This window comes from Mobula birostris, chromosome 17, assembly GCF_030028105.1.
Source record: "Mobula birostris isolate sMobBir1 chromosome 17, sMobBir1.hap1, whole genome shotgun sequence".
Classification (NCBI taxonomy): domain Eukaryota; kingdom Metazoa; phylum Chordata; class Chondrichthyes; order Myliobatiformes; family Myliobatidae; genus Mobula; species Mobula birostris.
This window is the reverse complement of record NC_092386.1, coordinates 25,958,308-25,982,653: the sequence shown is the minus strand read 5'-3', so window position 1 is coordinate 25,982,653 and position 24,346 is coordinate 25,958,308. Positions and strand designations below refer to the sequence as shown.

General features: G+C 40.2%; 2 protein-coding genes and 1 long non-coding RNA gene across 7 annotated transcripts in view; 2 read left to right on the top strand and 1 right to left on the bottom strand.

Moving 5' to 3' along the window:
- Positions 1-2,808: 2,808 nt before the first annotated feature.
- LOC140211566 (coiled-coil domain-containing protein 112-like) lies at positions 2,809-21,396 on the top strand. 5 transcript variants are annotated; one of them, XM_072281405.1, is made up of 11 exons: positions 2,809-2,964; positions 3,302-3,420; positions 9,819-9,937; positions 11,644-11,733; positions 13,494-13,569; positions 16,565-16,937; positions 17,209-17,625; positions 18,462-18,557; positions 20,831-20,949; positions 21,051-21,113; positions 21,320-21,396. In XM_072281405.1, the coding sequence occupies exons 1-10, from the start codon at positions 2,926-2,928 to the stop codon at positions 21,079-21,081; spliced, it is 1,479 nt and encodes a 492-aa protein (XP_072137506.1). In that variant the 5' UTR covers positions 2,809-2,925; the 3' UTR covers positions 21,082-21,113; positions 21,320-21,396. The 5 variants fall into 5 exon arrangements, with proteins under 5 accessions (XP_072137506.1, XP_072137505.1, XP_072137508.1 ...); XM_072281404.1 differs by lacking the exon at positions 21,320-21,396 and having other exon boundaries at positions 21,051-21,295; XM_072281407.1 differs by lacking the exons at positions 2,809-2,964; positions 21,320-21,396 and adding an exon at positions 6,819-6,914 and having other exon boundaries at positions 3,341-3,420; positions 21,051-21,295.
- Positions 14,334-24,223, bottom strand: LOC140211568 (uncharacterized). Its single transcript, XR_011889513.1, has 3 exons — positions 24,201-24,223; positions 18,282-18,371; positions 14,334-14,808 (listed from the first exon to the last, which is right to left on the bottom strand). It is a non-coding gene; the product is annotated as an uncharacterized lncRNA (long non-coding RNA).
- The window catches only part of pggt1b (protein geranylgeranyltransferase type I, beta subunit), a 73,061-nt gene continuing 70,038 nt past the window's right edge, over positions 21,324-24,346 (top strand). Inside the window, exon 1 of the mRNA XM_072281410.1 lies at positions 21,324-21,467. Within this exon, the coding sequence (XP_072137511.1) occupies positions 21,400-21,467 (68 nt within the window). The 5' untranslated portion in view covers positions 21,324-21,399. The remainder of the gene's footprint in view (positions 21,468-24,346) is intronic.

Genomic DNA, 24,346 nt, shown 5'->3' with positions numbered 1-24,346 from the left:
CACTAGAATAATACCAATAATGCTGTTTCTACAAAATGCTCAATGCACTGGAAGAGCAAGTGAACCAATGTCAGCATCCGGTCCTAGGCCAATATCCCAAGCTACAGCAAGCAGGCTGTAACATTTGCATACCCAATATCATATTCCCAAAATGGATATTCTATTTCAGTCTGTCATGGGAGGGGATTGCCAGATGGAAGAAGATTCAAGGGGTCTTCTCAAAGCTTCCTTGAAGAAGTGCAGCATCCCCTCTGACTCCTGGAAGCCTCTGGCCCATGCCCAGGAGCACTTGGGATAGTATAATGAGGGCCTGTGTGAGCAGTGTAAAGAATGCACTGCCTCACAATCTATCAGCCCACCTACCCGCCCATCGGTCATCCCCTGTCCAGTCTTCAGTTCCCACATCGGTCTCATTAGGCACCTCGGAACCCACCAAACTGGAGTGAAAGTAAGTCATCCTTCATTCCCCAGGGACTGCTCAAGAAGAAGATCAGCCATGGTCTTTTTAATGGCAGAGCAAAGACAATGGCCTACTATCCTAAACTGTAACTGTTACCTAAGTTTTCATATTGTAATATATATCCCTAGCTGTGTACATACATCTATTGATGCTTCTGGACACATCTTCAGTGATGTTCCTGGAATCATCGGGTGTTTCGGGTCTTTCAACATCATACAACCTCCTCCAGGTGACCCAGCCGGGGCTGATCAGACCCCAGCTTGTGTCCAGATGACCAGCTACTTATGACTCCATAGCTCCCCTCTTTTGAGCCACAGCCATCCTGAGGCCCTCTCTGCCGCATCGGTGGTACTGCGGATAGCTCTCCTCTTCCTCTCTCCCTCGATGCCCAAAATGCTGAAGGCTATAACTAAGGAACGGGCTACGAATCCCCTACAACCAACCTCCACTGGGAGACACCTCACTCTCCATCCAGCCTGCTGACAGTTGCTGACCAGTCCCGCGTACTTGGAGAGTTTCCTTTCAAAGGCCTCTTCCCTACAATGATCAAACTGAAGACATAGAGACATATCTGTCCATGGCCACTTGTGTCCATGGCAACACTTCATATTCTGTCTGGGTAGAGTCTAAACTAATGGCATGAATATTAATATCCCCAACTTTTATGAAGAAAGGGAAGCAGGATGGGTTTCTGCCCTTCCTTTACTTCCACGTTCCACTATCCTCACCTATAAGATCTACCTTCAGCATCTCTTCCACCTATCCCCTTTTAACTTCTTACTTTATCCCCCATTCCACCACACCACCCACTCTCCTCCCTCACCCCTGATCTCACATATCACCTGCCCAGCTTGTACTCCTTCCACTTCCGGTACTTTCTTACTCTGGCTTCTGTTCCCTCCGTTTTAGCCCTGGTGAAGGATCATGGCCCAAAATGTCAACTGTTTAACCCCCTCTGTAGACACTGCCTTGCTTGCTAAATTCCTCTAGTATTTTGTGTATATTGCTGGAGATTTCCCGCATCTGCAGAATCTCTTGTTTTGGCATTGAGTTTGATTTGATGTGAGTTGTGTGCAGTCTAGGTGAGATCTTCGGTGACGTGTATACCGAGGCTGTGAACCTTAAGCTTCCAACAAAAGTTAAGCTAGGGATATTTCCGTTGCCAATATAAGAAAAATAATATTTCCTAGTTTTGTTTCAGAAAGTATTATTTCAATAAGACTGGAATCAGTCAATTGAAATCTGAACCTTGACACAGGCAACTTAAACATTGAAGTAGACTTTTTGGGCTAATGAACCTATGAATTACTGTACTCCTATCAATGAAAATCACTTTGCTTTTACATGGAACTCAAGGGTGAATCAAGCACTTTAATAAATTAGTTTGAGAATGTCAAAATCGAGGTCAAAGAAAACACACAGAATTACTGATTTGCGATGAGCAGCCTAGAATGAAATATTAACAGTAAAATATGATCTTTCAGGGTACACAAATACCAACATTTGTGAAACTAACACATTACTGCATTCTGAAGTAATCTTGTCTTCATTTAATGTATATCACACAGAAATGAGCAGAAAGAGTAATGTCAGATTTAGTGCTGCCACACATTAATTGAAGGGAAACACTTACTTGACCTCCAGTATGGAAAGTCTGCAGGATCTGGGCCACCCATGCAAATTATAGATTGAGGGTGCATGACCTGATGGACTCTCCATTCCTCTGTGGTCAGGTCTTCTGGTCTGCAGGGTCCAACTTGAATTTGGTGTGCTGCCCTCGCCAAATTGGCTACCTCTTTGGTACGCCGCATTAGGTCATCCCAACGAGTCTTGATGGCCTTCACAGACCTTTTGACCTGTGAGACTGCATTGACCTTGGCAGTGATATCCTGCCATATTTTATCCCGCTCTCCCTGTGACAGTCTGTGGGCACGACTGAAAAGTTGGTCTCTATGGGTAGTCACCTCTGTAATCAGCACCTCCAGCTCATCTGAGCTAAATTTGGGCAGCCTCTGTCTCCTCTGCTGTTGTTCTGCCATTTTGCTGAAATCTGCAAACTACTTGCACCACGTGGCCACCTCCCAACAGACTATTCATTTGCATGTTGTCAACATGCCCGAAAAGCAATGTGGTCTGTTTTGCGGATTCGGCAGACTTAACAACAATCCTCTCTTACTCATAGATACTACGAACCTCGGGGAGTTCCGCAAAATCTCCGCAATATAAGTGAATTAAGACAGCGGAAAGCCTTTAGATTTTGTGTGTGTGCGCGCTAAAGGACAGAGGGAAGAGTAAAGAGTGGGGGTTCAGACTGGCTGGGATCGCCAGCAATCCGCAGCAACAGCGGCACATCTGCACATTTGCGCCGCTGTTTGCAGCGCTGGCTCCCCGGCGCCGCCCGCTGGCCGCAGCCGCCTCCAGCAGCTCGCGGTGGCGGCGGCACCACGCTGCTTCAGCCCGGTGAGATGGCGGCCCTAGCAACGGCGGCGGCCCCTGCTCAGCGGGTACGGGTTCCTCGGCTGGAGCTTCTGTCTGGGTCGGGGGCGGTGGGTAGGTCCCGGGTGTCGTCGGGGCGCATTTCGGGGACTGCGCGTAGACACTCAGCTGGGTTGGATCGGAGGGGAAGGCCCCTCGTTCCCGGGGTTGGGGAAATGCCCCAGGTCCCGGAGGGCGGGGAATCTGGGTTTTGGGCCAGTGATGTTGGGGGCAATGGGGTTGACCCTGGTGTTTGTCCCCCCCGGGTATTTTGAGGAGCATAGCGGGGTCCGGGCTCCCCTCCCTTCGTTGCTTTGCGGTCTGTGGATAAGCTGCTGTCTTCTCTCCCTCCTCACTGTCCGGCAGGTGGACGCCTGTGCGTGGAAGTCGGAGGCAGCGCCGAGACATTGGGCCCCCGTGCCGGCTCTGAGGGACTCGGACAACCCGGCGGCATTCCTCCAGGAGATGCGGAGGCTGAGGCTCCAGTGAGTTTAACACGCCCTTATAGAGGGGAATAGGCTAATGATGCAGGGAGCTCCAACCATAATAAGAGGGGTTTAACATACTGGAGTAGATAAATATTAGACCCTCAGGGTTAGTGGATATTCCAGTTATGTCTTTCACCCTTTGGCATCAATCTTTCCCATCTCGGTAGTACCAAAACCAAATCTGCAAGAACACATATAAAAGATAGGAATAGGTCTCTAAATCCATTTGCAACTCCTTCTGTACCCATTCATGTCTTTGTGTATCTCCTTATACTTTTATTAAAGTACGTTTAAACTATCTATACAAACCAATGATGGCTTTCTTTATTATTTTCTTCCAAGTACCCCTGCTACTGGGATGGTTGAACTATAGTATGGTAATTATAATTTTAATAACTTTCTACATAGAATTGTTTCATTTTTTTAAACACACACTTATACTGTGAAGTGTAAATATGTCAAAATAAATTTAGTTTGTTTTCAACAAAAAAGTCACATGAAAGTAAAGTGCATGCACTATTTGAAGAAAGGGAGTAATAATATTTTAATATTTAACAGAACAGAAATAGAACCTGGAGAAGGCCATTTGACTTTTGAGTTTTTTTGTCATTTAGTAAGATTGTGCCTGATCCTTTGTCTTGACCAGTTTTTCTTCTACCAAATCTGAATGTATTGATCATAATCTTGAATTATACTGTATAGTTAGTGGCTATGTTCATCTTGGGGCTATGGGTAAAATTTAACAACACTATCAAGATGGTATTGGATCAAAGGAAATAGACTGAGAATGGGGAAACTTTCAGAGTTCAGCACAGTAGAAACAAAGCATTGCAAAGAAAGGGGAAGTAGAATCTGGAAATAATCTGATGTAAAACACAAGAACAGACTCAAGAATTGCTATAAATTTGTAAAGAAAATATAAGGTTATAGTTTTCTCTTTTAAACTGTAATAAGATAAGTTATATCAAGGCATGAAGTAAATACAGAAAAAATAAGCAACACACATCAAAGTTGCTAGTGAACGCAGCAGGCCAGGCAGCATCGCTAGGAAGAGGTACAGTCAACGTTTCAGGCTGAGACCCTTCGTCAGGACTAACTGAAGGAAGAGCTAGTAAGAGATTTGAAAGTCGGAGGGGGAGGGGGAGATCCAAAATGATAGGAGAAGACAGGAGGGGGAGGGATGGAGCCAAGAGCTGGATGGGTGATTGGCAAAAGGGATATGAGAGAATCATGGGGCAGGAGGCCTAGGGAGAAAGACAAGGTGGAGAGGGAGGAGAACCCAGAGGATGGGCAAGGGGTATAGTCAGAGGGACAGAGGGAGAAAAAGGAGAGAGAGAGAAAGAATGTGTGTATATAAATAAATAACGGATGGGGTACAAGGGGGAGGTGGGGCATTAGCGGAAGTTAGAGAAGTCAATGTTCATGCTATCATGTTGGAGGCTACCCAGACGGAATATAAGGTGTTGTTCCTCCAACCTGAGTGTGGCTTCATCTTTACAGTAGAGGAGGCCGTGGATAGACATGTCAGAATGGGAATGGGATGTGGAATTAAAATGTGTGGCCACTGGGAGATCCTGCTTTCTCTGGCATCTTCCATCTGGGTAGCCTCCAACCTGATGGCATGAACATTGACTTCTCTAACTTCCGCTAATGCCCCACCTCCCCCTCATAACCCATCCGTTATTTATTTATATACACACATTCTTTCTCTCTCTCTCTCCCCCTCCCACCTTCAAATCTCTTACTAACTCTTCCTTCAGTTAGTCCTGACGAAGGATCTTGGCCTGAAACGTCGACTGTACCTCTTCCTAGAGATGCTGCCTGGCCTGCTGCGTTCACCAGCAACTTTGATGTGTGTTGCTTGAATTTCCAGCATCTGCAGAATTCCTGTTGTTTGCACAGAAAAAATAAATCACTTCATGTAAAAAAAATCTTCCAGAAGTAATGAAGAATTGCTTAAGTTATTTGTATTTTGAGATAGAGCACAGAATAAGCCCCTCTGGCCCTTCAAGCCTTGCCAACCAGCAACCTTCAGTTTAACTCTAGCCTAACCTTGGGACAATTTACATTGACCAATTAACCTACTGTCTTTAGACTGTGGGAGGAAACAGGAGCACCCAGAGAAAACCTACGCATTCCACAGGGAGGACATACGGACTCCTTACAGAAGATGCCGGAAGTGAACTCCGAACTCCGATGCTCCAAGCTGTAATAGCGTTGCACTTAACCCCTACGCTACCATGGTGCCAAGTGAATGAGGAGCTGGAAGAAATTAACATCAGTTTAGAAAAAACATTGGTATCGGAGTAACTATTGGCAAGAAGCTGGTTCTTCCTCGATAATTGAAATGGAAACCCTAGTACTGTTCCTCAGTTATATTTCTGGTGTAGGAGTTCAAGTATGAGGTTGTCTCCTACCCAGAAAACAATGTGGGGGAGAAAACGTTGCTCATCTGCGAAGTGAAGGAAGTGATATAATCAACCCTTATGTGTGCTGACCCTGTGACCGACTGATTGGGATGCTGAAATCTGTTGGCATTGCACCAGACACATTGAAAAAATGCCAACCGACGTATGTTGCTCTGCAACTTGGCAATGATAGGCAAATGATTCCTAAGGAATTTGTCAGTCATTCAGCAATAGAAGTGGCTCATTTGGCTTCCTGTGCTTAGTCATAGTCATAGTCATACTTTATTGATCCTGGGGGAAATTGGTTTTCATTACAGTTGCACCATAAATAATAAATAGTAATAAAACCATAAATAGCTAAATAGTAATATGTAAATTATACCAGAAAATATGTCCAGGACCAGCCTATTGGCTCAGGGTGTCTGACCCTCCAAGGGAGGAGTTGTAAAGTTTGATGGTCACAGGCAGGAATGACTTCCTATGACGCTCTGTGTTGCATCTCGGTGGAATGAGTCTCTGGCTGAATGTACTCCTGTGTCCAACCAGTACATTATGTAGTGGATGGGAGACATTGTCCAAGATGGCATGCAGCATCCTCTTTTCAGACACCACCATCAGAGAGTCCAGTTCCATCCCCACAACATCACTGGCCTTACGAATGAGTTTGTTGATTCTGTTGGTGTCCGCTACCCTCAGCCTGCTGCCCCAGCACACAACAGCAAACATGATAGCACTGGCCACCACAGACTTGTAGAACATCCTCAGCATCGTCCGGCAGATGTTAAAGGACCTCCATTCTTCCCTCTCCATTGAATTAAAGTGCAGCTCATCTCCATCTAAAACACATCAACATGCCTCATCACAAAAATCCCATCAATCTTATTTTTAAAATGTTTCAATTAAGCAGGCCTCTGCAATTTAGGGAAGATATTTTCAAATTACTTCTCCTCTGTGCTCATTTTAGACGATCTTTCATATGCACTCTAGATTTGCCAAGAGTAGAACAAGGAAGACATCTTCCAAATCTGCTGCACTGAATTCTGTCCATCCATTATAATGCTTGCTGACTGATATTGGATGCAGGTAATGTAATGTCTGAATTTTAAGTTTCATGAATCCCTCTATAATTTTTTTCCTTTACATCTCTGTAATCTCTAGCTCTATAATACTCAGAGATAGCTGAATGTAACTAGTACTCCCCTTCCTCCAAAAATCATGCCCTTGACCAAAGTTTTGATCATCTGCTTATAATCCACTGTGTGTTTACATTGGCAGATTTTATTTGATAATGTTCTTATAAAGCACAAAATTATAGTGGATGGACAGAATTCAAAGCAAGTTGGGAAAGGAGCAGCAGAGATTTGGATAACAGCTACATTAGTGATGATGTATAAATTGTAGTGATGATGTATAAATTGAGGTGGTTTCTGTTTATATAAAGTTTTCTGATATCAGCCCGGAATCTCATAGTTTTAATTGTACATTAATGATCTCACCTCATGTTCTACTCTCCCAAAGAAAATATTCTTATGCAATTAATATTCTTTAATCATTAAACACCTCAATTATGTCTTGTACATTCAAATGAATACAAGGCTAATTTATGCAGAATATCATATTTAAAGATTCTATTTATGCATTTATTCCAGTGACTGCACAGCTGTTTAAAATTATGAGATACATAGATAAGGTCGATAGTAACAGTCATTTCTCCAGGGCAGGAGAGTCCAAAGCTAGGGGTTATAGACTTAGGGTGAGAGGGGAAAGATTTAAAGGGGACCCGAGGGTGACATTTTCAGTGCTAGAGGAAGTGGTTGAGGCAGGTACAATAGCATCATTTAAGAAGCACTTGGGTGGGTAGGTGGAGAGACGGGGCTTGGAGGGATATGGGCCTAATGCAGAAAATTGGGATTAGCTGGGTGGGCCCCATGGCCAGAACGAACTGGTTGGGCTGAAAGGCTTGTATTATTACTCAATGACTCGATTAGCTAATTTATTTTTGAGGCGCTGTATCTAGAAAAAAATGCACCATTCTAAAATGAGGTCTAACCAGAAATTAATATATCTGCAGGTCAGTTGCCAGCCTTTTATCTTCTAGCCTTAAGTTAACCCTTTCAAATTTTGTTGCTCATTATTATATTTGGGTCAGTGTTTTCCTAGCTTTTTACTGATTTAAAAAAAAGATCATACTAATAATTATACCTGAAGTGGTGACCTCACATTTTCCTTCATTGAATTCCATTGCAACAGTTTGCTCAGTCACTTACCATTCACTCTCGAACTTTGTTGGCACATCTGTACTATTTACTATATATAAGGCCATGAGACAGAGGAGCAGAATTAGGCTAATTGACCCATCGAGCCTGCTCCGCCATTCCATCATGGCTGATTTGTTATCCCTTTCAGTCCCAATTTCCTGCCTTCTCCTCACAATCTTTGACACCCTCGCTAATCAAGAACCTACCAACCTTTGCTTTAAGTATATCCAACAACTTGGCCTGCACAGATGTCTGTGGCAATGAATTCTACAGAATCGCCACCCTCTAGCTAAAGAAATTCCTCCTCATCTACGTTCTAAATGGAAATCCTTGTATTCTAAGGCTGCATCCTGTGATTCTACACTCCCCCACAACAGGAAACACCCTCTTCACGTCTACTCTGTCTGTTCGATAGGTTTAAATGAGATTTCTCCCTCTCATTCTTCTAAACTCTTGATAGTGCAGGCCCAGAGACATCAAGTGCTCCTAATACCTTAATCCTTTCATTCCCAGGATGATTCTCATGAACCTCCTCTGGACCCTTTCACATTTGTTCTTAGATAAGGGGCTCTAAACTGCTCATAATACTCCAAGTACCATCTGAACAATACCTTATGAAGTCTCTGCATTAATGTAAGAGCAAAGGTGTAAAGTCCTTTCAAATAAACACTAATATTGCATTTGCCTTCCTTACTACCTACTCAACCAGCAAGTTAACCCTTAGCGAATCCTGCAAAAGAGCTCCCAAGTTCATTTGCACCAATAATTTCAAAATTTTTTCTCAGTTTAGAAAATATTCTACGTCTTTATTCCTTCTACCAAAGTGCATGGCCATACACATCCCGACACTGTATTTCATCTGCCACTTCTTTGCCTGTTCTCCTAATCTGTTTAAGCCCTTCTTAAGACTCACTGCTTCCTCATCACTACTCCACCTATCTTTGTACTGTCTGCAAACATGGCCACAAAGCCATCAATTCTGTCATCCAAATCATTGACGTATAATGTGAAAGTGGTCCCAACACTGACCCCACTAGTCACCAGCGGTCAACCAGAAAAGTCTGTCTTTATTCCCACACTTTGCCTCCTGCCAGTCAACCAATCTTTTGTCTATGCTAGCATCTTTCCTGTAATACCATGGACTCTTATCTAGTTAATCAGCCTCATGTGTGGCACCTTGTCAAAGGCCTTCTGAAAATCTAAGAAGACAGCATCCACTGACACTCTTTTGTCTATCCTTCCTGTTATTTCCTCAAAGAATTCCAACAGATTTGTCAGACAAGATTTCCCCTTAGGAAAGCAATGCTAATTTTCACCTGTTTTTGTCATGTACCTCCGAGTACTCTGAAAACTTATCCTTAATAATGGACTCTAATTTATTTCACCCTGATGCTTACCTGATCTGCAAGAGTGTAGTTTCCATTTTTTTTCTGGATGTTAAGAGATAACTTGTCATGATTGCAATGTAAGGGAAATCCAATAACCAACAACTGTCCACTCTCAAGATGAAGAACAAGATGCCATGGAATTATTTCAAAAGATGTGCTTATTACTAGCATTTTGCAGTAAAATCATTACACTTGCACAAAACAAAAAAGTATATCAGGTTATGTGTTTGAAGCTTAGTTCTGAAATAGAGTAATTTTATATGCTTTTAACAGGGAAGTTGCTTTTGCATATGTAAAAAGATTAAAAATTCTAATTTATTGTATTTTCTTTCCTAATCCAGAATAGCCAGTTTAGAAAAGGATAAGAATACTTATCTTTTCAGTAAAAAGAATGAGAGAGCAGAATATAACTCTTTTGAAGAGCTGGATCTGAAGATGGCAAATAACAGGAAAACAGAACGTAGGAATTTAACAATTTATTAGGGGTGATGGTGGGAGCTTTGATGTTCTTCCATTTATATTGAGAAATTTTTCAATCTTGTCTTGGACATGTACTCTTCTCTCAAATGTATATATCAGATTGGAGTACATCTTGATTGTAATGTCTGTACTTTGCTTGCTATTGCTGTATGCTTATGCCATGTCAATTTTGTAATATTTGCCTTTGAGGAAAGATTCTGGATTCAAAGTGTAAGCTAGATTGTTTCTTTGATCTGTGTTGATGTTACTGCTGCATTATTATATCGTATATTTGAGATATTACACAGACACTGAGCCTTCATAACCCTTCTGACTGAGGAGCTATAAATGAATTATAAACTCCTTAGTTCTCACAAGAGATGGTGACCGGATCGACGAAGACTTTCCTAGGTTTTTTTTGTTTTATTGTGGATCTTTGGTGATGAGATGATTGAACTTGGCAAGGGCAATCCATTAACCCGCAGGCACTTACTTGCCTTCTTCAGTAAATTGAGTAGCTGCAGAAGACTCACCATTTCAACAAGGGCAATTTTTCGCTAGTGATCCTTCTCAGACCAACATAGTATACCAATTAACTGGCCATTCACTTCTCTGCACTTTACGGGATCGTGTTTTGCACAAGTGAATTACTAACAATAGCCTACACTGTAAAGTGCTAGGATTTGCAAGGCCAGTCAAGCCCTCGGGCACTTGCATTCACATGTATTGAACTTGCATGACATCTGAAAAGCCATGAAACTCAAGGTCTACAAAGCAGTCATCCTTAGCAGATAATTATATGGCTGTGAAGCCTGGACCATATACAGAAGGCACCTTAAAAATGCTGAAACCCTTGCATACACATAGCCTGAGATCAATCCTGGGCATCCGCTGGCAGGATTGTGTCACCAACCAGGGGGTCCTAAAAAGAGTAGAGAGCACAAGCAAAGAAGCAATGATGCTGCAAGCCCAGCTTCTCTGGACAGCTCATGTTATACACGTGGAGGATTCCAGAGTACCCAAACAATTGCTATAGAGAGTCGTCGCAAGGAAGAAGAGACTTAGTAACAGGTTTGCCAAGTGTGTGAAATCAACCTCACGTATGCTGACATCACACCGAAGCAGCTTGAGTAGAGTGCTCAGGACTGGACTGGATGCCATGCCCTGGTAAGATGAGCTTCCAACAATTTTGAGAATAGTCGCCGTGCAGATCTGGTCACAGCTCGAGAGAGGAGAAAAATGGCCACATCTGTTGCTTCAATGGCGGCCGGACAGTTTACCTGCCCTTACTGGTGATGTTCATACATTTCTAGAATCGGACTGCAGAGCCATCTCAGAACGCACAATTGATGAGCTGCATAGACAAATGTCATCATTAGAAATGATAGAAAATCAACACACTGTAAAAGAAAGTATTGAATGGGAAATATTTTGAAATGCTTCTGAGGCAGTGGAATGATCCTTTTAAGTATGTTTTTTGAAGGGTAGTATTGAATCAGGTATTCAGATTTATAACATTTTAAGGTAAAGCTTTAGACTGGCATTTTTCAAAATGTATTAAGATGTGAATTAATTGCCTAATTTACTTAAGAACTAAATGGCCACGATTTCATTGTGATAAAGGAAGAACGTAGAATGTTTTGACTCAGGCAATCTAAATATGGTGTTTTCAACATTAACTTAGAATTTCTTGAATGAAATTTTTAGAGATGAAAATTCAACAGCAACTTGCAAAAATACATCATAATGTGAAGAGATTCCAGGGACAGCTAAAAGATGTCAAACCTACTCCAGAATGTAGGTACAACATTCAAGCAATGTGTGAACTGTTATTTTGATCAGAAGCTTTATCATGCATCCATATTGTATATTATATTACTATATATTACACTCTGTGGTCTTCGGCAAGCACTTCTGTGACAAAAATGTTATTTCTCATTGATCAGACTATGCTTGAAAGTTGTGTAGGATTTCTGGCAGCAGTCATTTTCTGTGGTATGAATATGGCACAGTCATCAGCAAATGTTCCAGGTGATTGGAGCTAGAATACTGCCCTGAGGATCTATTGCTGTGATGTTCTGGTAGCAGACCTCCATAACTTCAAATCATCTTTTCTGTGGAAGGTATGGCCCTGTCGGAATACATTCCCATTAATACTCATTGAATGCAGTTTTATCAGAGTCCCTGGATGTCACAATTATGCAACAGTTGCCTTGGTGTGAATTGGATTCACCGTCACCCTATATTTGGAATTTGTCCTGGAACTTGAAGCTTCAGTTGGTATATTATCTGGTCCCATAGTTTTTGTGGTATCTCATGCTCTCATCTTGATAAAATGGAAGCTGATTGAATTGCTTCAACATTACTTCTATGATAGAGTTTTCAAGAGGAAACTTAATATGTTGCCGAATATTGTAATTTACAGGAACTTTATCAAACCAAATTAGACAAAGGACAACATATGTAAATGTTAGACCAGATAATCAAAAATTTGGTTGAAAATCTGTGTTTTAAGAAACCTTTAGAGAAGAGGGGAGATGCAGAGGTTTAAAGGGGAAAATTTAAGAACTTGTTAACTGGTAACTTTGGATAGGTGGTCAGGAGATATAAACCAAATGTAGGGTTTTAGGGCTGGAGGAGATTAAAGATGCACCTGGAAGTGATTATCATTTTCGTGTTTCTTAACCAGGAGGCAAAAGATCACAGAACTAACAGTTAATGGGATTTAGATGAAACACTTCACATTTGTGATTTTGGGAAAAAAATTATCTGTCTTTGATCTTCCAAAGACATCAATTTTTTTCTAAAATCATAAACGGATGAAGGAAAAAAGGACACTGAGGGCAGTTAGCTCTTGGTAATGGAGTTGCAAAAGGCCTCAGGCAGACAAGGTTGAAGGCAGAAAACCTTCAGTTAAGAACTTCTACAGTGTGAAGCTCATCTGTTGTGGGCTGCAGGCATAGAGAAATGATAAACTGACAAGGTGCAATGTTGCATGATATGAAATAAAATAGTTTAAATATATACAGCAAGCTTTGATTTGGTCAAATGCTCATTGTCTATCTTGTTAAATGTTCATTGTAATCAAATATTTGATTTCATGGATAATGCATTAACACAATTAGATATGGGACAGCTACGTCAAAAGCTACAAAAAGAGACAGACATGTTCAATAAGTGATTATACTGAAACTAGGTTGATAAATATTGCAGACCTGAACTTATAATAAATGCATAGCACACTTAAAAACTGCATGTTTTGTAAAATTTGGAAACCTAGCTTATTCCTGGTTTAATTTTATTTCTTCTGTTATTATTCACAAACTTGTAGCATTTTGAAAGTGAATGATGACACCCTTTTCTTTCTCTTTGTGACCGAGGTGCTCAGCATCATCTTGAAATTTCTACTACACAATCACTTTTCGTAACCTGTTACGTTTGTTTAAGTTGCTACAAATTTGTTTATTTTCAATTATTTATTTTATTAATTCAGTTATTAATGATGCTACTTGTGTGTTTGCTTACATTCATTTCATTAGATTGATGTGTGTTTTCAGTTATAGAAAAATTAAGGGAGATAATGGAAGAAGTTGAAGATTCAATTAATGTCTTCAAAGAAGCTCAACGACAGATGTAAGTGCTGACTGCTTTCACTATATGTTTCAATTTTCATGTGGCAAATGAAGTTAATCTTTTCAAAAATAGATTCATATAAGCATAATTCACAAGAACAATATAAACATTTTTGTACAAAGAAAGAACACAGTAAGAGCAAAGAAACCAAAATGGTCCTAATGTTGCCAAGCTGTCGTGATTAGGGTTGTCAATGGTTATGCCCATAATATTCAACAACAGTAATACTGCAGAATTTCAAGAATAAATAGTTAGATATGTTAGAGGTAATCATTGCCTTGCACCAGTGCAGTGTGAATGTCTTTTGCCACTTACAAACTCAAGCCTGAATACTGTCCAGATCTTAACTTTTTCTATTTCTATGGATGCTCAAATGGAAAAAACACTGTGCAATTATAAGCTAATATCTCCACACCCTGATCCCACTTTGTGGAACGCAGGTCATCGACAGAGCAGCTGAAGGCACTGACTTGAATTGTTCCTGTGAGGTATTCAACAATTGCAACTGCCTTCTTTTGTACAGGAGGTACAGAGCTCCTTGATACCAGGTTTGGTAAAATTCTGTCTTGATACGAAGCATAATTATCCTTATCTTTCTTCTGTAATTCAGATCTTTTGTCCAAGTTCAAATGAAAGTTATGTTGAGGTCTGGACATGATTGGTCCTGACAAAACTTAAATTGTGCATCAGTGATAAAGTTATTGATGAGGAAAAATATGATAAAATTCTGGCTTTGAAATTTATTTTGTTAAATTTTACGCCATATTTCATGCCACAACCTGAAGTGAATGTCTAGCTACTGGAAAAACAGAAAATGGCAGATGCTGGGCATCTGAAATAACAACAGAAAATACGAGATCAGGTAGCATTTGCAAGGAGAAATCTTCAGAAATGGGATTTTTAAATGTATTTTTTACAATATAATTGCCTGAAATCATTTGTACATGTTTTGAATTTGGGTCTCTATAAATGATATTCAAGGTTTTTAATTCAACCAGCATCTTATTTTTTATGTTAAAATATTCATTCTTTTGCGGATTAAATTGAATTAATACAATACTACTTTAACAGTAGCTATGAAAGGTCAACTGAAAACAATTTTGCTTCTGTCTTCGTAAAAGCTGCTGAGTGATTTCTGCCTTTTCTGAAGTTATGAGCGCTGGTTTCTGTCCGTTGCAGCAACAATTATTGTGGGAGCATAAGCACTGCAGATGTGTAGATTTGTAATCCTGTCAGGATCTGTAATGAAATAGTCGAGAAATTTCGAATAGCTGATTTATTATGGTTTGCAAATTATTTAAATGAATAGGGATCTAAAACTGATCAGCTTTTGAATGTGTAATAAGTTTGGGTCTGACGAAAGGAAAAGATAAACATTTCTTGTGTGGGTTGTTATTCACAATTTTTTGAAAAATGGCATCTTTCATGTGTATTGCTTTGGCTTTTGTATAAAGAGGCAAATTATAAGACCATTAGACATAGGAGCAGTCAGGCCATTCGGCCCATCAAGTCTGCTCCATCATTCCATCATAGCTGATTTATTATTCCACTCAATCTCATTCTTTTGCCTTCTCCCCATAACCTTTGATTAATCAAGAACATAACAACCTCTGCCTTAAATATACCTAATGATTTGGCCTGCGCAGCTGATGTGGCAATGAATTCCACAGATTCACCACCCTCTGGCTAAAGACATTTTTCCTCATCTCTGTTCTAAATGGATGTCCCTTTATTTTGAGGCTGTGCCCTCTGGTCCTAGACTCCCCCACTATAGGAAATGTTCTCTCCATATCCACTCTATGTAGGCCTTTCAGTATTCGATAGGTTTCAAAGAGGACCCCCACCCCCACCCCAAGCTCCATTGAGTACAGGCCTAGATCATTCTAGTGAACCTCTTCTTGACTCACCAATGCCAGCACATCTTTTCTTAAATAAGGGGTCCAAAACTGGTCACAATACTCCTAGGTGTGGTGTTACTCAACCTGCATGTTAACCTTCAGGGAATCCTGCATAAAGACTCCCAAGTCCCTTTGCACCTCTGATTTTTAAATTTTTCTTCCCATTTAGAAAATAGTCCATGCCTTTATTCCTCTGCCAAAGTGTATGACCACTATATTCCATCTGCTACTTCTTTGCCTATTCTTCCAATCTAAGTCCTTTGCAAACACCCTGCTTCCTCAATATTACCTGCCCCTCCACTTATCATTGTATCTTCTTTCCATGCTAGTATCTTTTCTGTAATACAGTAAGCCTTGTTAAGCAGCCTCATGTGCGATACCTTCTGAAAATCCAAGTAAGCCACATCCACTGACTCTTTTGTCTATCCTATATGTTATTTCCTCAAAGAATTCCATCAAATTTGTCAGGAAAGATCTCCTCTTTAGAAAACCATGCTGTCTTTGGCCTATTTTGTCATGTACCTCCAAGTACTGTGAAGCCTTTTCATTAATAACAGACTCCAACATCCTTTCAACCACAGAAGTCAGACTAACTGGCATATAATTATTTTTCTTCTGCTTCCCTCCTTTCTTAAAGAGTGGAGTGACACTTGCAATTTTCCAGTCCTCCAGAACCATTCCAAAATCTTGTGATTATTGAAAGATCATTACTAATGCCTCTGCAGTCTCTTCAGCTACCTCTTTCAGAACCCTGAGGTGTAGTCCATCTGGTCCAGGTGATATCTACCTTCAAACTTCTGAGCTTCCTAAGCACCTTTTACTAAGTAAAAACAGCAACAATCACTTCTGGCCCCTACTCTTTTGCATTTCTGGCATTCTGCTAGTGTCTTCCACAACGAAGACTGACATAAAGTACTTATTAAGTTCATCTGCTATTTCTTTGTCCCACATTACTACCTCTCCAGTATCACTTTCCAGCAGTCTGATTTCCACTCTAGTCTCCCTTTTACTCTTTATATATCTGGAAAAAAAAACTTACTGTGAAGCTTTTTATATTTGCAGATGTAATTATAAAGTGGTTTAATGTATCTTTTTAGATATGAAAACCTTTTGAAAGAAGAAAAAGTTGCTACTCAAGAAGTTTTAGCTGTGGAGAAGAAAATAGAAATATGGGCCCGTAATCCGACTGTGATTTCTAAGACTGCCTTAGCAAAGGGATCATCAATTAAACCAGGCAATGTGCTGGTGGAAATTGCAGACTTTGAAAAGTTCCTTCAGCAGACTGGACACCAAGGTGGCTGGGATGATTTTGATCATAAGAACTTTCTCAAGGTATGGACAAAACACAAAGGGAAGCCTTCTTTTATTGAAGAGGCTCTACAGTATTTGGTTGGAAGGACTCGAGAGGATATAATTCAGCATGAACAATGGTATCAAGAGTTTCTCTTTCTTGAAAAAAGGCGGAAAGAGGTAGGGAAGATATTTGGAATATTTTTAAATATTGAATAATTTCTAGAAATCAAAACCTTCTTAAATGTATTTCCTACTAATTAAAATAATCTGTTGATATATATATAAAATGTATTGTTCCAACTGAAAAAAAAGTCAGCAAATCTTGCAATTTGGTTTGAGTGGAATAAAATGATATATGATTATTACAAGATCAGAAACTGTAACTCAAGGAAATAAGATCATCAGCATTCAATCAATCATTTTTGTTGTTATTGAAATTACCTGACAGGCTATTCAGAGGTGGAAAACAGAGAAGCAACAAGAAAAAGAAAAGCTGATGAGGTTGCAGGCACAGAATGGAGCTGAGTTAGATGCAGAGCAACAGGCAAAAGAAGAGGCTAAACGACTCAGGGCTGAGAAGGAGAGAAGAGAAAGAGCTATCAAGCTCCAGTTGTGGAAGAAAGAAAAGGAATTGGAGTTTGCTCAAGAGAAAGAAAAACAAATGAAGGAAGAAGCAGAGAGAATAAAAAGGGAAAAAAAGGAAAGTTTAAGGCGGCTCAAAGTGAAAAAAGTTCTTGAAGATTATACTAAGCAAAAGAAGGAGGAGGAGGAGTTTCTGCAGCTGGAAACCCAAATGAGGGAGCAAGCTGAAAAAGAAGAAAAACAATGGCTTGTGGCAAAAGAAATTTCCAGGTTTCAAGAGAGAGTAAGTCTTTTAGAAAATAGCTTGTTTATCAAATGCCTGAATAAGAGAAATTGCAGGTAAAATGTAAATAATTTGCCATTGCAGAGTTTGGATATCTTGAGGGTTTAGCATTTAGTTCACTGAGTGCTTCCCACATTTCTGTTAAACTCAGAGGCCCTGTTTCCCACGCTCCCTTTAAACCTGTCCAGTTCGTTGGAAAATTATTTTTTTTAAAACTGAAAGGTGAATTAAAATATGTTTTGTATTAATAGGAATAACATTGAATAGTGCATAAATTCTGCCAGTCTAGCATCACCAAAGTCATAAGGTTGCCAGATTATTAAAGTTATAATATATCTTTCTTTGTAACAGTCAAATGTATAGAACTAGCCCTGGTATATTTGTATTTTTGCCTTATTTCGGTAACACTTTGCATTTTTTAATTTTAAAAATTGTGGGATATAATTTTAAATTATAAAATAAAATATGTTCTCCCCATGACTGCGTGGGTTTCCTTCCACAGTCCAAAGACGTTCGGTTGGTAGGTTAATTGGTTATTGTAAATTGTCCCGTGATTAGGCTAGGGTTAAATTGGGAATTGCTGGATGGCGCAACGCGAAGGGCTGTAAGGGCCTGTTCCGCACTGTATCTCAATAAATAAATAAAAATTTACTTACATCAGAATCAGATTTATCATTGATGACACTTGTCATGAAATGTGTCTTGCGGTAACATTTTAAAGACTTTCAGTTTGGGAATGCTTTCACCTGTTTCAGAGAAAAAGAATAAAAACCATTATTTTCTGTCATTATTGGTTGAATTAAACAATTACTTATTACATCTTTTATACTACACAGGATTTTAACAAATTGGAGTTCAAATTATTGGAGAAGCGAATGCAGAAGGAGATGGAGGATGAGCGAGAAAAGAGATTTTCCAAGCTTAAAGAGAAGGTTTTGTGTTTTTTTTAAAAAGATCAAGAGCCATTGCCTCAATGTGATAATTAGTCATGCTTGTTAAGAGTAAATTTCCTGGGGGGAATAACACTGTAGCAGATCAGTCAGATTTGTTTTCAGCCAGTCAGTCAAAATTCAATCTTGGGATCTCAAATCTTTGCCCTTCTCTGTCTGTTTCCCCAGCTCATTTGGTCTTCGTTATGTTTCTTTTTAAAAAAAAGCTTTCTACTCATGGTTACAAGTTGGTCTCATAAAAGTATACATTTTCAAATCACTCAGATCTTTGCTTTATATGTGTGAATTCTAGATCTGTCACATACACCCACCAAAGAAACTACATTGAGACTGATAGTAAACCATATCTGAAGCCTGAACTTATGATTCAAAGATACTAGAACATTAAAAAAAACGAGTAGACTACATGAAATATTTAACCTGCTTCTGCATTTAGTTTCATGGTGGCCTTGTCCAGCCTTCTCCCCATGTACCTTGATTCCTCTGGTTTCTAAAAACAAATTGATCTAGTTCAAAATGCACAGCTAAGCATTCACAGTTCTCGAGGGTTTTTTCTCACAGTCCCTTAATCACTGATTTGTTTTCTTTCACACCATGCTTGCTAGTTCTAGAAGTAAAAGTCAGAAGAAACAATCTCTTCACCCTCAAACACGGGAACATCTGCAGATGCTGGAAATCCAAGGCAACACACACAAAATGCTGGCAGCATCTATGGAAAAGAATAAGCAGTCGAAGCTTCATCTAAGACCCTTCACTAAGACTGATGAAACATCAACTGTTTATTCCTTCCCATAGATGCTGCCTGACCTGCTGAGTTCCTCCAGCTTTCTGTGTGTGTTACCCCAATCTCATTACCCTGTTAATTCCCTTCTGAAATTCCTCTTTCAACAATCGATTTAATGAATCGACATTGCACTACGTTAAGTATTCTGATATATCCATTGGAAAGATAGAAACATTAATGATGTACCAGTATTAAGTATATCCTAGGCTGTTAAAGGAAATGGTACAGCTAGTATATAACTGCCTAACAACCCCAATATCTTGGGTTCAGTCCTGATCTCTGGTGCTGTCTATGTGGAGTTTTGATATTCTCCATGTTATTGCATAGGACTCCCCTAGCTGCCTTGGTTTTCTCCCACAACCCAAAGATCTGCAAGTTAGTAGCTTGATTGGCTAGTATGAGTTGCCCCTACTGTAGGTGGGTGATAAGAAAATCAGGGTGTAGATGATGAGCATGTGACAGGAAATAGGTTGCAGGGAAGTAAGTTGGAGAATGAGATTGCTCTGAGAGCCAGCGTGGACCTGATGGGCTAAATAGCCTCTTTCTATGTTGCCAAGAAATACAAAACATGAAACGAGAGAAAATTGCAGAGGCTCTTTACACACCCTTTCAATGATCTGTGGCTACAGTGGTGCTGTTAAGGAACTGTTAGTTTTTCTTTAGAAAGGGAGGTAAGGAAGGCCTAGGTAATTATAAGCCAGTTTGGTTAATCTAGTGATGAGCAAATCACTGGAATGTTTTAAGAAACATTTCATTTATGAAGGTACAGGTTAGGCGAGAACTGTTGGCACGAATTTGTAAGGTAAGGTCATGTTTGACTAATTTTTGATTTCATACTTGGAGGAGGTGAAAAGGAAGGATACTGAGGGCAGTGCTTTTGTAATAGTACTTTCCAGATAATATTTTAATTGAAAAATGGGAATTATGTAGTCCAGTTATTTAGACTTGTTAGAAATAGTGAGTCCGATACTGTAGAAAAATAGAAAATGAGTTTCATCATTTGCATTTAGTAATTAAAGCTGGATATTCAGTCTTTATTGCTGAGTAGAATGTTGAGTGAATTTTTGATTATAGCATTCCAAAGAAAATAGAATCTCTGACTTAATGGCTAAATTCTGCATCTAATATGATGTTGAACTATGTAAATTAGAGAAGCCAGTTTCTGTCGTTGTCCTTGTGATGGGTGAATTGATGCATATGAAGGGTTAAAATTTACTGGGTTTTTGATTCTAGTCATTTGATAGAAATCTTTGTTGGAACATGACATGCACAAATGTGCCTAACATGGGCTTAGTTCTACTGTAGCCTTTCAGACAAGTTACTCTAAAATTAAATATCTGAGGAAACAAAACTGCCCTTGAGTTATCTTCTTTAGAAGATGTGAAGTAAAATTAATATCAGATTACATTTGATAATTTACTTTTGGGAAGAGGTTTAACACCAACATTTGTACTGCTGTAAATGTACTCAGGTCGAAGCTCAAATACAACGTGATCCATCTAGACTATTCAAACTGACCAAAGGTTGGGAGGAACACACAAAAAATATCGGGAAATGTGATGGTGGGCCTGTGCTGTATCTCCCTCACAGGTAGGTGATTAGCATGTTTAAAAGGCTAGAGATTGAAATACACTCACTTTTTAAAAAGTACTTTATTTAGTTTTATTTAAATTATTTTTTGTGTTTTTCAGGGCTGTTCCTAGTTGGCGGAAGGGGATATAACAGTGTTGGAATTGGACTGTTTAGTAGTAATTGTATGTTATCTATATTATTAAATAAATTGATAAATAATTGAAGAAAATTAGTTAATGATTAGGTGGAAGATGGAAAGGAGGCGAGGTACATTTTTAAAAAAATCAAGATGTATGTTTAAGATGAGCTGGTGAATCTCAACAAATTCTGGCTGGTGCCCAATTAAACAAAGGAAACAATTAAACTTTGTTGATCACTTTTTTCGTAGACAATCATTGCAAACGCTAGCATGTAACTTCCCTTTGGACTTGGAGGCAATTTAATGTGGCAGAACCGAAGTGAGGCAGCATGTCTGTTGCTGAGAGCAAGGAAGACACGAGATTCAATGGATTTAAGCACCGGGCTGAATCGGAAAGGTCAGGTACAGCAGACATCCCACCCTGCAAAAACTCATTTCAGGGAGGTAGCACCACTATTTCAAGTAGCAACCCCCCCCCCGGTCGACCTCCAAGGGTGTACGTAACAGTTTGTTTAGTGATTTTTGTCTAATCTGTAAACCAAGTTGGGTATATGCAGAAAATGTGACATTAAAATATGTACTTATATTATTATGTTTATTCTATTACAACTTTAAGCATAGTGAAGAGTTTGGCCTCATCATGTAGGACACCAATAGCATAGCTCCTTAGCAGCCAGCCAGCTAGTTTAAATAATGTTAGCTGTACTAATGAATGAATGACACCTGTTAAACTCACCTCAACATGTCTTTTACATTTTAACCCACCATGGGCAATAGAAATGTCAACTGTTGCAAACAGTGCAGTGAGCAACACTGTCATTATTTTTGAGGTCGACTGTAAACTGATAGGTCTACTTAGCAGGGGTCCCCAACCTTTTTTGCACTGTGGACCGGTTTAATATTGACAATATTCTTGCGGACCGGCCGACCGGGGGGGTGGGGGGGTGCGGTTGGTGTTAATCACGACCGGAATATAGGTGATAAGTCAACTATAAGTCACTTATAAGTGGCTAATACACTCAATTTCATTTCTAAAAGGGTTTATTTAATGAATTTAATACTAAACACATATTTTACAAATATTAAACAAATATGCGAGCATATTTTCCTCGCATGAATGTAGTGATAAGTCAATTGTAAGTCAATAGCATCATAACTATTTAAATAATGTTTGGATATTAAACACCCAGCATATATTTTCCTCGCATGAGCATATAAAATCATTGCAACACACCAATATCGCTGAATCAGTGAGAGCCCTGGGCTTGTTTCCCTGCAACAAGACGGTGCCATCGACGGGTGATGGGAGACAGCAATACTCAAAGGGGGTTCCTTATGTCCAGTCTATTCTGCGATTTTGTTTTCGTTGCATTCATTGCAGAAAACCCCACTTCGCAGAGATATGTTGGAAATGGAAGCAACGTTTTCAGTGCTTCCGTGGTTGTCTCAGGATATTCAGCCTTGACTTTGATCCAGAATGCCGGCAGAGATGTTATGTCAAACATACTTTTCAGCCCATCGTCATTTGCAAGCTTGAGGAGTTGATCTTCCCGCGCTGACATGGATGACACGTGCGTTCAAGTTGAACAGTGCGTGACAGGGAGTGAGGAAAGGCGCAGCTGACTCATATTGTTTCATATTGCGAAATTATATTGTTTCCTCGCGGCCCACTGGGAACCACTCTTAGCACGAGGAGAGACCAATTAGGATGCTCGCTTTCTCTTTCCCTCTCTTTCTCAAAAAAATCGATTTCTGGGATATTGTATATAATTTCTGGGTGTCAGGGAGCCACTATCAACTCCCGGAACTTCCGGGAGAGGTGGGATGTCTGGGTACAGGCCAAATTGAGGTGGTGGAGTCCAGGCCCCAAAGCATGTGGAAGCAACGGAACCCGATAACTTAAGCGCTGGGCCGAATCAGTAAGGTCGGGTATAGACCGAATTGACTGGCGGGGTCCAGGTCCCAGAGCGTATTAAAGCGACTGAGCCAGATGTTTGAACAATATAAGTGCCAGGCCAGATTGAAAAGGTCAGAGTGCTGGGACCCGAGGCGAGGGATGGGCTGGTTCAGTTTGCTGCTCCGCTCTGCGCTGAACTAAGAGTCTATGTGGACTTCAGTTCAAAACTCTATTTGCCTGTGTTTATTGTTTGCATGGCTACCTGTTAGGTGATGTATATTAAAGTTTTATAATGTTTATGTACTTTGATAATAAATATACTTTGAACTTTTGAATAAAAATTGAATCATGATTGAGTTGCATGTTTATCAAAGCAAATTTATGTATATGAATTATTGATAACAAGATTAAACTCGACGCAGATTGGGGAACCGCTTTGTCGAGCACCTCCACTCCATCCGCCACAAGAGACAGGGTCTCCCGGTAGCCACCCACTTCAGCTCTGCTTCCCACTCCCATTCAGATATGTCCATATATGGCCGCCTCTACTGCCATGATGAGCCTAAACTCAGGTTGGAGGAGCAACACCTCATATACCTTCTAGGTAGTCTCCAGCCCCTTGGTATGAACATAGAATTCTCCAACTTCTGGTAATTCCCTCCCCTTCCCTTCCTCTATCCCTATTTCACTCTGCCCCCTCCCCCAGCTCCCTCATGGTTCCGCCTCCTTCTTCTACTACCCATTGTTTTCAGGGCTATGACGTCAATGCTTCCCCTCCCTCCACCCCTTTGTCTTTCAAATTACTGGTCTTTCAACTGACGCTACAAGCATTCTTCAAATCCTTCCCGATCTTTCATTCTTCAGTCCTGACGAAGGGTTCCGGCCCGAAACGTCGACTCATCGTTTCTGACTGATGCTGCCCGACCTGCTGAGTTCATCCCGCCTACTGAAAGTGTTGCTAAAAATACATCATGTTTACTAATTGCCATTTGCCTCTGGTATGAAGAAATGGTGAACTTTGCTTACATGCTCATCAACATTTATTCATTAGAACTAAAACCTGTCACGTAGCAAATATATTTTATCCACGAAAATTTCTATTTATCAAATAGAAGTGTTTCACTAGGTATTTTTTAACAAAAGTTAACGCGCGTGTACAATACAAAATATTTTTATCTATACAAAGGGAATATTTATTTATTAAACCCCATACTCCCAGTTTGTTTGCTTTACCGAAGTTAACATTAGGAATGTGACTGCAAGCTGCAAGTTCAGCATCGTCAGAGGAAATGCGGGCGCCGCTTTGCTGAGCGGCTGTGCCTCGCGCCAGCGGCGGCGCTGGCGCTCGCGCTCTCGCTGGTTGGTCGGTTGTAGCCGGG